The sequence below is a fragment of the Tenrec ecaudatus genome, chromosome 12 (assembly GCF_050624435.1).
Source record: "Tenrec ecaudatus isolate mTenEca1 chromosome 12, mTenEca1.hap1, whole genome shotgun sequence".
Classification (NCBI taxonomy): domain Eukaryota; kingdom Metazoa; phylum Chordata; class Mammalia; order Afrosoricida; family Tenrecidae; genus Tenrec; species Tenrec ecaudatus.
This window is the reverse complement of record NC_134541.1, coordinates 109536861-109549536: the sequence shown is the minus strand read 5'-3', so window position 1 is coordinate 109549536 and position 12676 is coordinate 109536861. Positions and strand designations below refer to the sequence as shown.

The window sequence follows — 12676 nt, the reverse complement described above, 5'->3', positions numbered from 1 at the left end:
GATTGGAGAAACTCAGGTTTATTCCATAAGCGGGAGACAGAAGGCAACAGTGGGGCTAGCTACCTGCCTACTGCTTCAAACATTTAGTGAAAATCAAGCCAGCTGTAAAACCCATTGCTCTTTAGAGGAAAGGATGATGAGACTTTGTCTCCCATACTTTGGATATGTTTTCGGGACAGACCAATCCCTAGGGAAGAACATCATGCTTGATAAAACGAGGGAAGCGAAAGCAAGGAAGGCCCTTGAGGCAAGGGATTGACACGTTGACTGCAACCATGGGCTCCCGTGGGACAGTTGTGATGACACTGCAGGACAGGGCGGGCTTTTGTTCTCTGGCACACAGGGTCCGCTATGGATGTCACCAACTTGATGGCCCCTAACATAACATGTGACAGAGAGATACGGTTTTTCAGTCATCACAGCAAAGAACACTCCAAGCTCTGTGACAAAGAAGCCGATTTTGCAGTGCGCACAGGAAACAATGATGTAGCCCTACATTTCTCTGTGATTTCCCAGAGCATCCTCCCCTGAAGCACTGCTCCACTGCCTATCTCCATGGGAGATGCTTCCTGGCTGGCTACCTGTCTTAATGACCAAGTTACTGCCTTCCAAGGGTTAGAGGACCATCCCTATCATTAAGCTTAAAAGGAATTTTTACTGACAGGGAGGGGGGTGTTACATTTTGGCTTTCTCACCACCTCAGTCTTTTTTTTTTTCCCTTTGACCACCTGAGTCTTAAATTATGTGGTATGATTATCAGCAGGCTCACTCTTTCACCTCCTCTACAGAAATGGCTCCTTTGCAAGAGGTCCCAGGAGATGCTGATGGACAGTCGATACTGGGGTCGATACTGGGCTCTGGAGCAGCAGGGTCATCCAGGCATGTGGCTGGACTGTGGTGGCCCCACAGCAGGGCAAGAACACCCACATTGTGAGTTCAGAGGAAACTCCTTCCCTCCCCCATCATGACCTCTTCTCCCCTTCCCTCCCCCACCCCCCAGTTTCTCCACAGCTTGTCCAACTCGGAATAAAGGTTCCCTTTGTTCCCCAGGTGGCCGAAGCTCAAGTCACCAGGAGGCTGCTCTGGAAGCCAGCCACAGGCTGTCAGATTTGACCTTGGGAGACCTTGAAGAGCCTGGGAGGGCAGTTGGTGTTCAACCTGGGCTGTGATGACAAGGCCCACAGAGCAGCCCCAAGCCCACAGCTTGCATGCTCATTCTGACCCACTGCCATCACAGGACCGGGTAGGTCTAGAGCTGTCCCATGAGGCTGTCCATCTTTCTCCCCCAGAGGGACTGGTGGGTTTCCATTGCTGATCCTTGTGCCCCTGGGCTCCTCACCACACATTTTCCTGGGCTTGGGGTGTCAGGCTCAAGGGGAGGAGCCCGCCTTGCTTCTCTGAGCTTCTGCCTGGTCAGATCATGACACTGTCCCAGTTGCATGTCTCAAATGGATCTTCTACTGTCTCCTGGATGTAGGGCTCGTGTTGACAGCCTTATTTTTATTATACTCCCCAAACGCTCTTCAAATAAGGTCCTGTGCATGGGTTACGACTCCGCCATATCCTTTGGGCGCGCCACTGCTCCCCACGTCTGTCCCCCCCCCCCCCGCAGCTGCAGGTGACAGACCTACGATCCTGATCCTGTTCTTTGACCTGTGGCTTCCGCTTGTTCCCGGGGGCCTGGGAGCCGGAACTGTGGGCACTCCTGTGGAATCATAAGTGACTTGTGTTCTGATCTCAGCTGCCTCACTGCCGCCAGGTCCCCTTATCCTCCTCCCCTCAGCGAAGACAGCAGTCAGAGCCGGAAGCCGAATGTACACTCCAAAAAAAAATGTACACACTGGAAGAAGAGAACGTTGCCCACCCAGGCCTCCCCTCCCCCAAAGAAATCTGCAAACTGAGAGTATGTGTTTGTGTTGGGTGGGGGTGGGGGTGGGACGGGACTGACAGCCACTGCTGATAATAAAGTTAATTGTTAGCCCAATCCACTGAATCTGATCTGTTGGAGTTTTTACAAGTGAAACTGCCATTAGGCTGTTGACAAAATGCCCTTGTCCTGAGTCAGTCCAGATTGGCCCCCTGAGGGTTTCCAAACCGGTAAACCTTTGGGAGCACAAACTGCCACGCCCTTGTGGCTGGTGGGCTTCAATCACCAACCTTTCTGTGATCTGAATGCTAAACCACTATGCCATCAGAACGGGGCTCCCTAGTGATCCCCACCGTGTATGTATGCGTTGGGGGGTTGCTCCCAGCAGTGAAAGAGCTTCTGAAAGTGCCTGAAAGGGGGTGAAAGGGGGCAGGGGTCCTGCAGTGGGCAAGCTGGGATGAGCAAGGAAGGGATTGACCCTATCTGCTTACTGCTCAAAAGCACTTGAGATCAAGGACATTTCTGCAATCAAGGCCCTGGGGTGGGGTGCTAGACCCAGGCCTGGCCCTGGGGTGGGGGCTAGTCCAAGGCTTGGAGTCTGATAGAGTCCACTGGCTGCCTCCCCTAAATGGCTAGGGCTCCTGGAGCAGAGAGCAGCGGTAGGCAACTCAGGCGCCAGGTGTTTCCTGGGGGTAATGAGATCCAGATGTGGTTCACGGACCTGGAGAAGGGAAGGAGAAAGGGCTGACTACCCAGGAACAAGACAGTGTGGGAGAGAGACTCCACTACCACACTGCTAGCCAAGAGAAGGGTCTCTGGAAATCAGCTAGTCTAGCCTTGAAGTCCAAGTTTGCAGCCAGGCTCCTACTCTGGGTATCTGCCTCCAGTGGCTTTTGCTCAAGTCCCTGGGCCTCGGTTTCCTCATCCTGTGAGAATTATGACCTGGCCCCCAAGACTTCACTGGGGAGCTGGGGACCTATGTTTTCTTGGTTTCTGGCTGGTGGTTGGTTCCGTGGAGTGGTGGGGTATGCGGCTTCCATCCCAACCCTCTGATCTCCATGAAGCAGGGTAACAGTTCCCTGGGCCACACGTTGCCTTCTGCAACATGTCATGTCCACAAATAAGATCCGCAGCTAACCACTTCCACCCTGCCCCACCTGGCAGACCTATTTCCACCCCTCTGCCCTCCCTCCTAGGGGGAAAGCTTTCCCAGGGCTTTGTCCCCAGGAAGGCGCAGGTAGAAGATGTAGTCCCTGGACTGGGCCTTGGAGATAGGAACTGCCAGGTTCCCCTCCCCCAGCCCATCCCAGACTGCAGAAGGGAGGTGGGTTCAGCACTAGGTGTTAAAGTGCCATTGAGGTGGGAACCCGGAACCTCTCCCCTTAGGGGTCATCCTCCAAATCAATGGCACTCCAGCCCCTCTCAGTCCCCACTCAGGTCTCCACTTTAACCCTTCAGCTCCCAGGATCCACTTCCAGCAGGTGGATCTGCAGGCCTAGGTTAGCACCTGGGGCCTTAGGTGCTGGGCTCTCTGCCCACAGTCTCTGGTCTGCCTCTGGGAACTGAGGGTGGGGTGCTCCTGCCTAGGGGCCTCACCCTTTGAGAGTGATCAGGAGGCCTTCTTGAGGTCCCTATCCGGGGTTCAGCACTGCCCTTGGAACTGAACTGCTATTCCTACCCACCCAGACTGTCCTGGGGACCAGCCGTCCTGGGACCAGGACACAAGACTTGCAGGACCAAAACTGAGGTCCTTCTAAGCAATCCAGGGACAAGTTGGTCACTTAAAGCTTCAGGAGTTTGGTTAGGGGGGTGCCTTTGGATGGGAGCGGGGCAGCCCCTGGGGAGGCTGCAGGCGGGTCTGGAGGGGCCCCTCAGACCCAGGCTTGCTTACAGCCTCCCTCCAGGTTGACACCTGCCCAAACCAGTGTGGCTGGATTCCTGGCGTCCAGGGATGATGGCCAGGTGGAGGGACCCACAGGCTTGCTGGTTTGCCTTTATTTGTCCTGAAATCTGAGGCTCCTGGTGCTGGAGGAGGTGGGCAAAGCCACCCAGAAGGCTGGCTTCCATGCAGGCAGCCACCCAGGCAGCCCCTGGCCTTTGGCTGTTCCTGGAGGGAAGGGGCTGCCAGCTTCTCACACCTGAGGGGGCCCCAGGAGTAGAAAAAAACCCTTCAAGCTCCCTTCCAGAGTCTCCCCATTTTAGAGGGAGAGGTAGCTCAGCTTTCTGGGTCCCAAATTCCACCTACTGGAAGCCATTGGCTTCACCTCTAAACCATACCAACAACCATGCTAAAATCCCTTCCTTCCAGAGGCATTTGCTCCTACTTGGGTCGGAGCCCTGAGCTGAGCCCTGACATCAGAAGCATTTTGGTGCACACACAACCTCACACTCCCCAACACACACACACAACAGGGACCTGCACTCCTGGGACTCCCAGCCTTTCAGGGGCTGGGTCCTCCAAGAAGGTGTGGTAGAGTTGAGAAGTGCTTCCAGGTGAGGGCCCCTTTTGAGCCTTCGGGGTCCCCTCACCACAGGAAGATGAACAGACGGCATTCCCACTGTTTCCTCCCTTCTCAGATCAGGATAAACCGAGTGGACTTTGGGAAGCCGATGGGAAAATGGAATAAAGTAATGGTGTTTTCCCATGGGCTTTGGGGAGCCCCCTCCCATGCAGTGTGGGGAGGAGCAGCTGTGTGGGGCGCTGGAGCGATCTTTGGCCCTTGGAGTTTAAGGACCCTGATCTCCCTTTATTGACCAGGGAGGTGGGGGCAGGCTGCAGAATTTGAGCTATGATTTGGGTAGCTCTCAGTCCAAAGTCCATGGGGGAGGGGGTGGGTGGGGGGAGTTGGCCATTCCTTGGAGCTCTTCCAAAAGGGAAGTCTTTCCAACAGCAGCAGGAGGGGCTGGGGGGTGGTGGTGGCGACGGTGAGGGCCAGGGGCCACCCTGGCCCTCTGTCCCTTGTCCACCTCCGTGGTCCCTCAAACAGGGAGGCTAACTTACTCCCCAGGAAGAGAGCCAGCTGGGCACTGGGGCTGCATCCCTGCTGGGCGCCTCCTGCCCCTCCCTGCACACTTCCACAACAAGCTCTTTATCCCTGCCACCCCCCCAGGAGACCTTCTGAGTCAGCTTAGCCCCCCAGTTTCATTGGTGGGGGAGGGGAGGACACACCTGAGCTGAGGTAGCAGTGCAAGTGTGTGGGGGGGCTGGTTTCTAGGCCGTTGCCTGGGTGATGCCACTTGAGCTGGGCGCCAGGCACCTGTTGCCTGGGGAACGGGGCGGGCGGGGCCCCTCCCTCGGGAGCCTCCAGGGCCACTGGGCTGAGACTGGAGACAGATCAGATTCCAGAGAGTCTAGGGGGACAGAGCACGAGGGAGGGGGGGTGATACTGGGAGGCTGGGGGTGGGGTGGGTGTGCAGCATGAAACCAGTGTCGAGGAGAGCAAAAATGGCAGGGAGGGGGAGCTGGAAAGGAGGAAACTGCCCCCCCCCGTTATTTTTGCCTCCTCCCCATCAATGCCACCACCACAGCCCACCCTCCACTGAGTTCCCTCTTTCTTTGTCCCTGGGGTTACACACAAAGCCCTTTCCTGCCCAGGCTGGTCGTTGTGTGCCCACAATTGGTTCCGACGCACCCCCAGCCCACAGCTCCCTGGGGGCTCCACCTCTTCCTTGTCCCTCCCCCACGGCAGCTTTAAAACCCCGCCTGCCAGCCCAAGCGGCAGTCTGCAGATGGCACCTGGTGAGAGGTGCAGCAGCTCAGAGTGGACCTGAGTCCAGCTCAGAGTGGACCTGAATCCGACAGGAGGGAGCACAGGTGGGTGAGGGGTCAGCCAGCTCTGTGGGACAGGCGGCAGTAGCGGAGAGACATTGCCACAGCATTGGCGAAACGGGGCATCTGATGGGCAACTGCCCCTCGAAGGGACACAAGCGGCAGGACTGAGGAGCACGCGAGAGGTTGGTGGTATTCATCCCGCCCCCCATGTGAAGATTGTCCCTGTGGAGGACACTGACATCCACAGGACCCCTCCCTCTCCTGCTGGACACTCCGCTCCAAGTCTCACCACTCCTCTGAGCTAAGTCCACCCAGCGGAGGGGGCAGATGGCTTCCACTGGCCTTGAACTCCTGGGCATGACCCTAGCCGTGCTGGGCTGGCTGGGGACCCTGGTCTCATGTGCCCTGCCTCTGTGGAAGGTGACCGCCTTCATTGGCAACAGCATCGTGGTGGCCCAGGTGGTGTGGGAGGGGCTGTGGATGTCCTGCGTGGTGCAGAGTACAGGCCAGATGCAGTGCAAGGTCTACGACTCCCTGCTGGCCCTGCCCCAGGACCTGCAGGCAGCCCGCGCCCTCTGCATCGTCGCCCTCCTGCTGGCCCTGCTTGGCCTGCTGGTGGCCATCACAGGCGCCCAGTGCACCACATGCGTGGACGATGAGGGGGCTAAGGCCCGAATAGTGCTCACTGCAGGCGCTCTTCTGCTCCTCTCCGGGGTCCTGGTGCTCATCCCTGTCTGCTGGACCGCCCACGCCATCATCCAGGACTTCTACAACCCCCTGGTGGCCGAGGCTCTCAAGCGGGAGCTGGGGGCCTCCCTCTACCTGGGCTGGGCAGCAGCAGCCCTGCTCATGCTGGGCGGGGGGCTTCTCTGCTGCACATGTCCCCCGCCCCAGATCGACCGTCCCCGAGGACCTAGGTTGGGTTACTCCATCCCTTCCCGCTCCGGCGCGTCTGGACTGGACAAGAGGGACTATGTGTGAGACGGCAGAACCGCCAACCAGGATGCCTTTGGGCCCTCATCTTCCAGCCTACCCAGGACACCTTGATCCGCACTCACCTGACAAAGACACTAGTGGCTTCGCTTTCGAGAAGACTGGTTGAGTCAGAGCCTCCTCAGTGATATCCTCACCTGGCTGGGCTCTGTCCCCAAAGGTTGGGCCAGAGCTGATAGGGTGACCTTGGTTTGCTCGTAGCTGCCCACATTCCTTTCCTCTGCTGTGCAGGATGGACTGACCCTTCCTCTTTCTAAACTCCTGCCTCCCCTTCCCCCCATCCTAGACACCTGGAGATGTTCCAATGATCTTCCTACCCTGCATTGTTGGGCCCTTAGCCTGGCTATCACCAGCATCCATGAGGCCCAAGTTGGGGATCCTCTAGAAGTGGCAAGTCCTGCATAGTCCATCCTTCACCCCCACCTTTCAGTTGGGAATAAAGAGTGTTTGTACTGGCAGGCTCCTCTGATCTGTGTACTAACCTCTGGGCAGGGACAGCCAAATGGCCTCCCCTGGATCCCATGGCCTGTTTCCGTCCAACCTGGCCTCTGAGGGGTCTGGGCCAGGCCCAGCCTTCGGAGGGCCACCAGAAAAAGAAGCAGTGAAGTTCTCCATACCACACCCAAGCAACACTGAAGGCATGTTAGCAAGACACTTTATTTCAGTAAAAAGGTGAGCCCAGGGCCCCAGGGTAGGTGCAGTCTACAGGACAGCTGGTGTAGGAGGGGGATGGGCCATAGCTCCAGGTCACAAGACTTGGAGGTGGAGTCTCTTTGGTACTTTGTGCCTCTTCTAGAAGTTCACGTGGGAGGCCCCCCAAGGGCATCTAGGAAGGGGTATCCCTGCTCAGTCCAAGAGTCCTCTTTCTCAGTAGGTGGTGGTGGTGCCAGCAGGGGTAATGGAGGTGACAGTGACAGGAGTTCCTCTTGGGGGCACACCATCCTGGTGATGGAGATCAGTCTTTCACATGGAGCCCCAGCGCCAGTGCTGTGGGTGCAGCTAAGTCATGTCACGGTGAGAAAGGACCACCAGCAACAGAGGCCAGGATGGATTGGGGTATCTTCTGATTCTGTTATCCAAGTAGATACCAAGAAAGGGCCCCCCAGGACACAAGAACAGCAAAAAGACCAAAGCTGCCAAGTACAACTGCCCATCAATTGGCTGCACCTGGGGAGTGGGGAGGGACAGGAGAAGGAGGGAAGAGAGTGGGACACCCCTCTCCCCATCAGACATAATTCTTGGTGGGGTATTCGGAGGGCACCCGAGATGTGCCTTGTGGAGGAGATGCTGTATAGCGGGCCATGTAATGGTGGGTGCCCCGGGACCCCCTTGAGGGGCATGTACAGCACAGGAGCCCACCCCCCAGCAACAAAAGACCAGAGGCAGCCCAGCCCAGGTAGAGGGAGGCCCCGAGCTCCCGCTTCTGGGCCTCGGCCACCAGGGGATTGTAGAAGTTTTGGATGATGGTGTTGGCTGTCCAGCAGATGGGGATGAGGATCAGGAGTCCCGAGACAACAAAGATGATCCCGGAGGTGAGCACCAGGCGAGCCTTGAAGTCCTTGTCCTCCACGCAGGTAGTGCACTTGGCCCCGGCCATATAGACCAGCAGGCCAATCAGTGCCACCAGCAGGGAGACCACACTGAGGGCGCGGGCCGCCTGCAGGTCCTGGGGCAGGGCCAGCAGGGAGTCGTAGACCTTGCACTGCATCTGGCCTGTACTCTGCACTACGCAGGACATCCACAGCCCCTCCCACATCACCTGGGCCACCATGATGGTGCTGCCGATGAAGGCGGTCACCTTCCACATGGGCAGGGCGCATGACACCAAGGCATTCACCCAACCGAGGATGGTCAGGATGATACCTAGGATCTGCATCCCAGCGGAGGCCATGGCGAGGACCAGAAGCTGCGGAGACAAAAGCAAAAACATCGAGCCCACTTTACTCCCGCTATGCCTTGGCCATCATGTGAAAAGTACTGGAACAGGGACCCTGGGAGCCTCCTGTCCCAGGGGGCACAGCACACTCCCTGAGGTCTCTATCACCCATCATATGGGCCCTTCAGAATTTCCAGACAGCCTGTGTGTCAATGAAGGAGGCAGCAGCAGGCCAGCCCACAGCGGGTCTACTCATACTATGGCTAAGCCAGCAACAAAGTGGCAAAAAGGGTGTTTAGAGGCAGTCACCACCAGGAGCTTTGTGGCGAGCATAGCCAGCCAGGAGCTTCACTTGCAATACGTGGATGGGTGTCCAGGCCCGTGGCTACCAGATTGAGAGCAGGACACTGTCCTCGATCTCCCCAAGTCTGGCCCTCCTAGGTCTCCTCCCAGGCAGCTGGCTAGTCTGCCCAATCCCAGCCCATCTAGAGTAGGAAAAACACAGTCCCTGCCCCTCCCAACCATCAATCCTCCTTCCCCAGGGCCACTATCGACCGGGGTCGACCCACACCCAGCATAGTCCCTAGGGTGTGGATTTTTCTTTTGTGTCTTCCCCCTTCCAACTGTGAGGCTGGGGCGGCCACAGGGCACTGCTTCCCAAAAGGAAGCTTGTTTTTCACCGGGTACTGAACCCCACCCCCAGTCACCTAGGCGCAGGGCACCTGTCTCCCTCTCACATCCTAATGGCGAGGATGTCCCCCAAGAGGATCAACTAGGTTCCGCACTGGACTACAACCGACATTTGGCCGGGCTCCAGGAGCAGCCTGAGGGCAGGTTCTGGACTCGCCCCTCAGACTGCCAGACCCCGCCCGGCCCAGAGAAGGTGGCCAGGTGGGGCCGCGCTACTTGGCCCCCGGTTAGAGCCGACCTGAGGCGGCAGCCAGTCACTCCTAAGCGCCCTTCAAGGCTCGAGACCCCGCCCGTCCTGAGCCCAGAAAAGAGGGGACTGTGCGTCGCGGTAGCAGGGTCCGATCCAGCAGGGAAGGGGGCGTGCGAGAGGATCCCCGCCCCACAAGAGGCAGCGCCGGTGGGGGAGGGGCGCCCAGGGTTTCGGAGTCTTTGTCCTAGCGGACGGGGGAGGGGTGTTTAACCCTTCAGGAGCAGTTTTAGGATCCAACCTGTTCAGGGGCTTCGGCACAGCTCCCCGTCTGGAGTTTCGTCGCAAGGAGCGCTGCCCAAGAAGGCCCACCCAATGCTCCCAACCCCGCCGTCGTGACCCCTGGACTCGGGTCCCTGCGCGCGCCCCATCCCTCTTCCAAACTTACCTCCGGCTCACCTGCTAAGAAAAGAGTTGTTGGGAGGCGGCCGAGTGCGCGTCGGGGCGGAGGCAGGGGTCTTAAAGTGACCGTGACGTCACTCGCCCCCCGCCCCTGGGGAGGAGCACGACCCCAGCCCGGATTGCGCCGCGCCCGCGAATCCCAACCTGGTCAGAAGGGGGCTCTCCAGCTCCGGCTGGGACTCCCGCCAGCGGTGGGTGAAGGCGCCGGGCGTGGGGACTAAAGGGACTTTGGGGTCCTCGGCTTCCTAACTCTGAGACCCCGGTAAGCCACCTACCTCTCTCTACCCCGGAGACCTGGTGGCTCAGTGAGTTATGCGCTGGGCTGCTAAGCGCAACGTCACAGTTCGAACCTACAGCCGCTAAGCGGGAGAAAGATGTGGCTTCCTGCTCGCCTAGAGACTTACAGCCTTCTACCCCGCCTGGAGCCGCCCTACCCTAGAGCGTCGCCGGGAGTCGGAACCCCGAAAACTGGAGAACAGGATCCTCTGCTTTGATCTGTAGCTGCACCCAAAGGTGCGGTCACGGCGGACGGAAAGCGCCCCAGAAATGTTAGAATTACTTTTGTTTTATTGTTATTGTTCAGGCCCGGGGTCCTGAAGGAAGTTGCTACAATTTCCATCTGGGTGATAAGCTAGCCGTCTCCTGTGTCTGACGCTCCCCACCCCGGATTTGGACACCGAGGGGCGCTGGCCGTCGTTTGTGCCCTTGCGGAGTCCTGGATGCGGAGCTGGTGTCTGTAAAACGAAGGACTGAAGGTAGCGGGCAGCGGGGCAGGCGGAGCCAGCGCGGGGCGGGACAGGGTGCAGCTCCGCCCCGGAAGGCGGGGGCGAGGAGAGGACACGCTGCCCGAGTTGCCGGCGCGAGAGTAGGGCAGACGACTGCTGCCGGGAGACGCGCACTATGGCCCTATCCCCATTGTGCCCGCTGCTGCGGCTCCTGGCACTGGGACTCGGGCTGGCGCTGCTACGCGTGGCGTCCGGAGAGCGAGCGCCAGGTACTCGGGCGAGGAGCCGGGGTCTGGTGGGCAGATGGGGTGGCCGGGCAGTCCCTGGACTGGGCAGTGGGTGGGACTGAGTCTGGGGGTGATTGGAGAATCCGGGAAGAATCATGGGGAACGGGTGGACGTGGGGCACCGGGGCCAGCTTGGTTTCCTGGGAGGGAGACCCCCTCAGTCTCCCCCCACCCCCCTCAGATTCACTGGTGGGGGGCATCTTCCCGAAAGTTGTGCTTAGAGAAAAGCGAAGTTTGTGGGTGGGATGGCTTGTCCGTTAAAGGGTCACGCCCCCATCCTGGTCAATGCAGGGTTGGTCTGCCCAGCCCCAGGGTTGAAGATAGGAGATGTTGAGCAAAGGGGTCTTTGCCCCTATGCCATGTGGGGTGCCCCCTTCCGTCTGGTGACTTCATTGCCCAGCTATGCAGGGGGAGGGGCTGGGGTTGGGCCTGGTGCCCAGGAGTGAGTCACCCCGCTAGTGGCAAGGAGGGGGGACTTGGGGGGGATCTGACCCCCCAGTGGCCCACGCTGTACTCCCCTCCCCCAAGTCCAGCCGCTCAGTCCCAGTCAGGCCGTGTAGTCACCTGTGAGGAATGTGGGGGTAGGCGCCGGTGACTCACGTCATTTGAGCTGGCTGACCCTGACCTCAGCCCCCAGAATAGCTGGGCCCCGCCCCAGCCTCTGACCCTCAGCCCCCTCCTCAGGCACCACCCCCTGCTCTCCCGGCACTTCCTGGAGCTCAGACCTCGACAAGTGCATGGACTGTGGGTCTTGCTCAGCACGGCCTCGTAGCGACTTCTGCCTGGGCTGTGAGTAGGGGCAGGGTCTGGCAGGGTGGCCCCTGAGCACGGCAGGGGGCGGTGTGGGAGAGATGGGTGGCGAAGGGGCAGCTAGAGAGCAACAGGCAGGCATCAGACTTCTCATCTGGGGCAGAACTAAACCTGTAGAGGGGAGATGGAAGGGGTTTTGATCCTAGGGGACAACGGAGGGTGGGATGCAGGCTGGTCTGACTTTACGTCTGGTCCCCAGGTACCACAACCCCTCCAGCCTCCTTCCAGCTGCTCTGGCCCATCTTGGGAGGCACCCTGAGTCTGGCCTTCCTGCTGGTGGGACTCACCAGCTTCCTGGTCTGGAGGCGTTGCCGAAGGAGAGAGAAGTTTACCAGTAAGTGTGCTCCAGCACTTGGCCCCCTCACTGCCATGCCCCATAACCCTGTTTCCTCCTTTCACAGTGCCCTTCTTGTCTTACAGCCCCCATCGAGGAGACCGGTGGAGAGGGCTGCCCCGGTGTGGCGCTGATCCAGTGACAGCTATCATTCATTCATTCATTCTGGAACTTGCCCTTGCCTCTCAGAGGAAGCTTGTGCCAGGCCCAGCCAACCACTGGGAAGGGGGATAGTGGTGAATCACCTCTGAGGCCTGAGGTTTGGGGAAGCCCTCCAAGGCATCTGCCTACCTGATCTTGAGCTTCTGGACAGAAGGGGCTCACCTGGCTCTCACACCATTGACACTGAGAACTGTACCATTTGCACAAGGGGTCTCCCCCTATTATGCCCCAGGGGCCAGGCCGCCTTGAAGGAGCAGGTCTACACTAGGTCCCACCTGCCCAGGGCTGAGACTCTGCCAGGAGGGTGTCAGTTTTGGGGGGTATTGGGGACCTGCTGTCAACACTAGGGGCTGGCCCTCTAGGGGGGCACTCTGGGACATTGCCTCTACTAGCCCCCAAGTGGGGGGATATTTATTTGGGGGAGGGGGGAGTCTGAGAATTTGGGAGAATTTATTAATAAAAAGTTTTAACTGTAACGGCCTGGAGAGTTCTGCGGTCCTGGCCACCAGGAC

At 58.9% G+C, this 12676-nt stretch overlaps 3 protein-coding genes across 4 annotated transcripts; 2 read left to right on the top strand and 1 right to left on the bottom strand.

Moving 5' to 3' along the window:
• Nucleotides 1-5966: 5966 nt before the first annotated feature.
• On the top strand, nt 5967-6620 carry CLDN9 (claudin 9). Its single transcript, XM_075564406.1, has one exon. It carries the CDS (start codon nt 5967-5969, stop codon nt 6618-6620), a length of 654 nt encoding a protein of 217 aa, XP_075420521.1.
• A 662-nt stretch (nt 6621-7282) lies between these two features.
• CLDN6 (claudin 6) lies at nt 7283-10647 on the bottom strand. Of its 2 annotated transcripts, none has more exons than XM_075564405.1 (2): nt 9845-10647; nt 7283-8538 (listed from the first exon to the last, which is right to left on the bottom strand). In XM_075564405.1, the coding sequence occupies exon 2, from the start codon at nt 8521-8523 to the stop codon at nt 7858-7860; it is 666 nt and encodes a 221-aa protein (XP_075420520.1). In that variant the 5' UTR covers nt 8524-8538; nt 9845-10647; the 3' UTR covers nt 7283-7857. The 2 variants fall into 2 exon arrangements, with proteins under 2 accessions (XP_075420520.1, XP_075420519.1); XM_075564404.1 differs by having other exon boundaries at nt 9834-10646.
• A 32-nt stretch (nt 10648-10679) lies between these two features.
• On the top strand, nt 10680-12640 carry TNFRSF12A (TNF receptor superfamily member 12A). Its single transcript, XM_075564408.1, has 4 exons — nt 10680-10841; nt 11543-11647; nt 11868-12002; nt 12089-12640. The coding sequence occupies exons 1-4, from the start codon at nt 10748-10750 to the stop codon at nt 12142-12144; spliced, it is 390 nt and encodes a 129-aa protein (XP_075420523.1). The 5' UTR covers nt 10680-10747; the 3' UTR covers nt 12145-12640.
• The last annotated feature ends 36 nt before the right edge of the window (nt 12641-12676 follow it).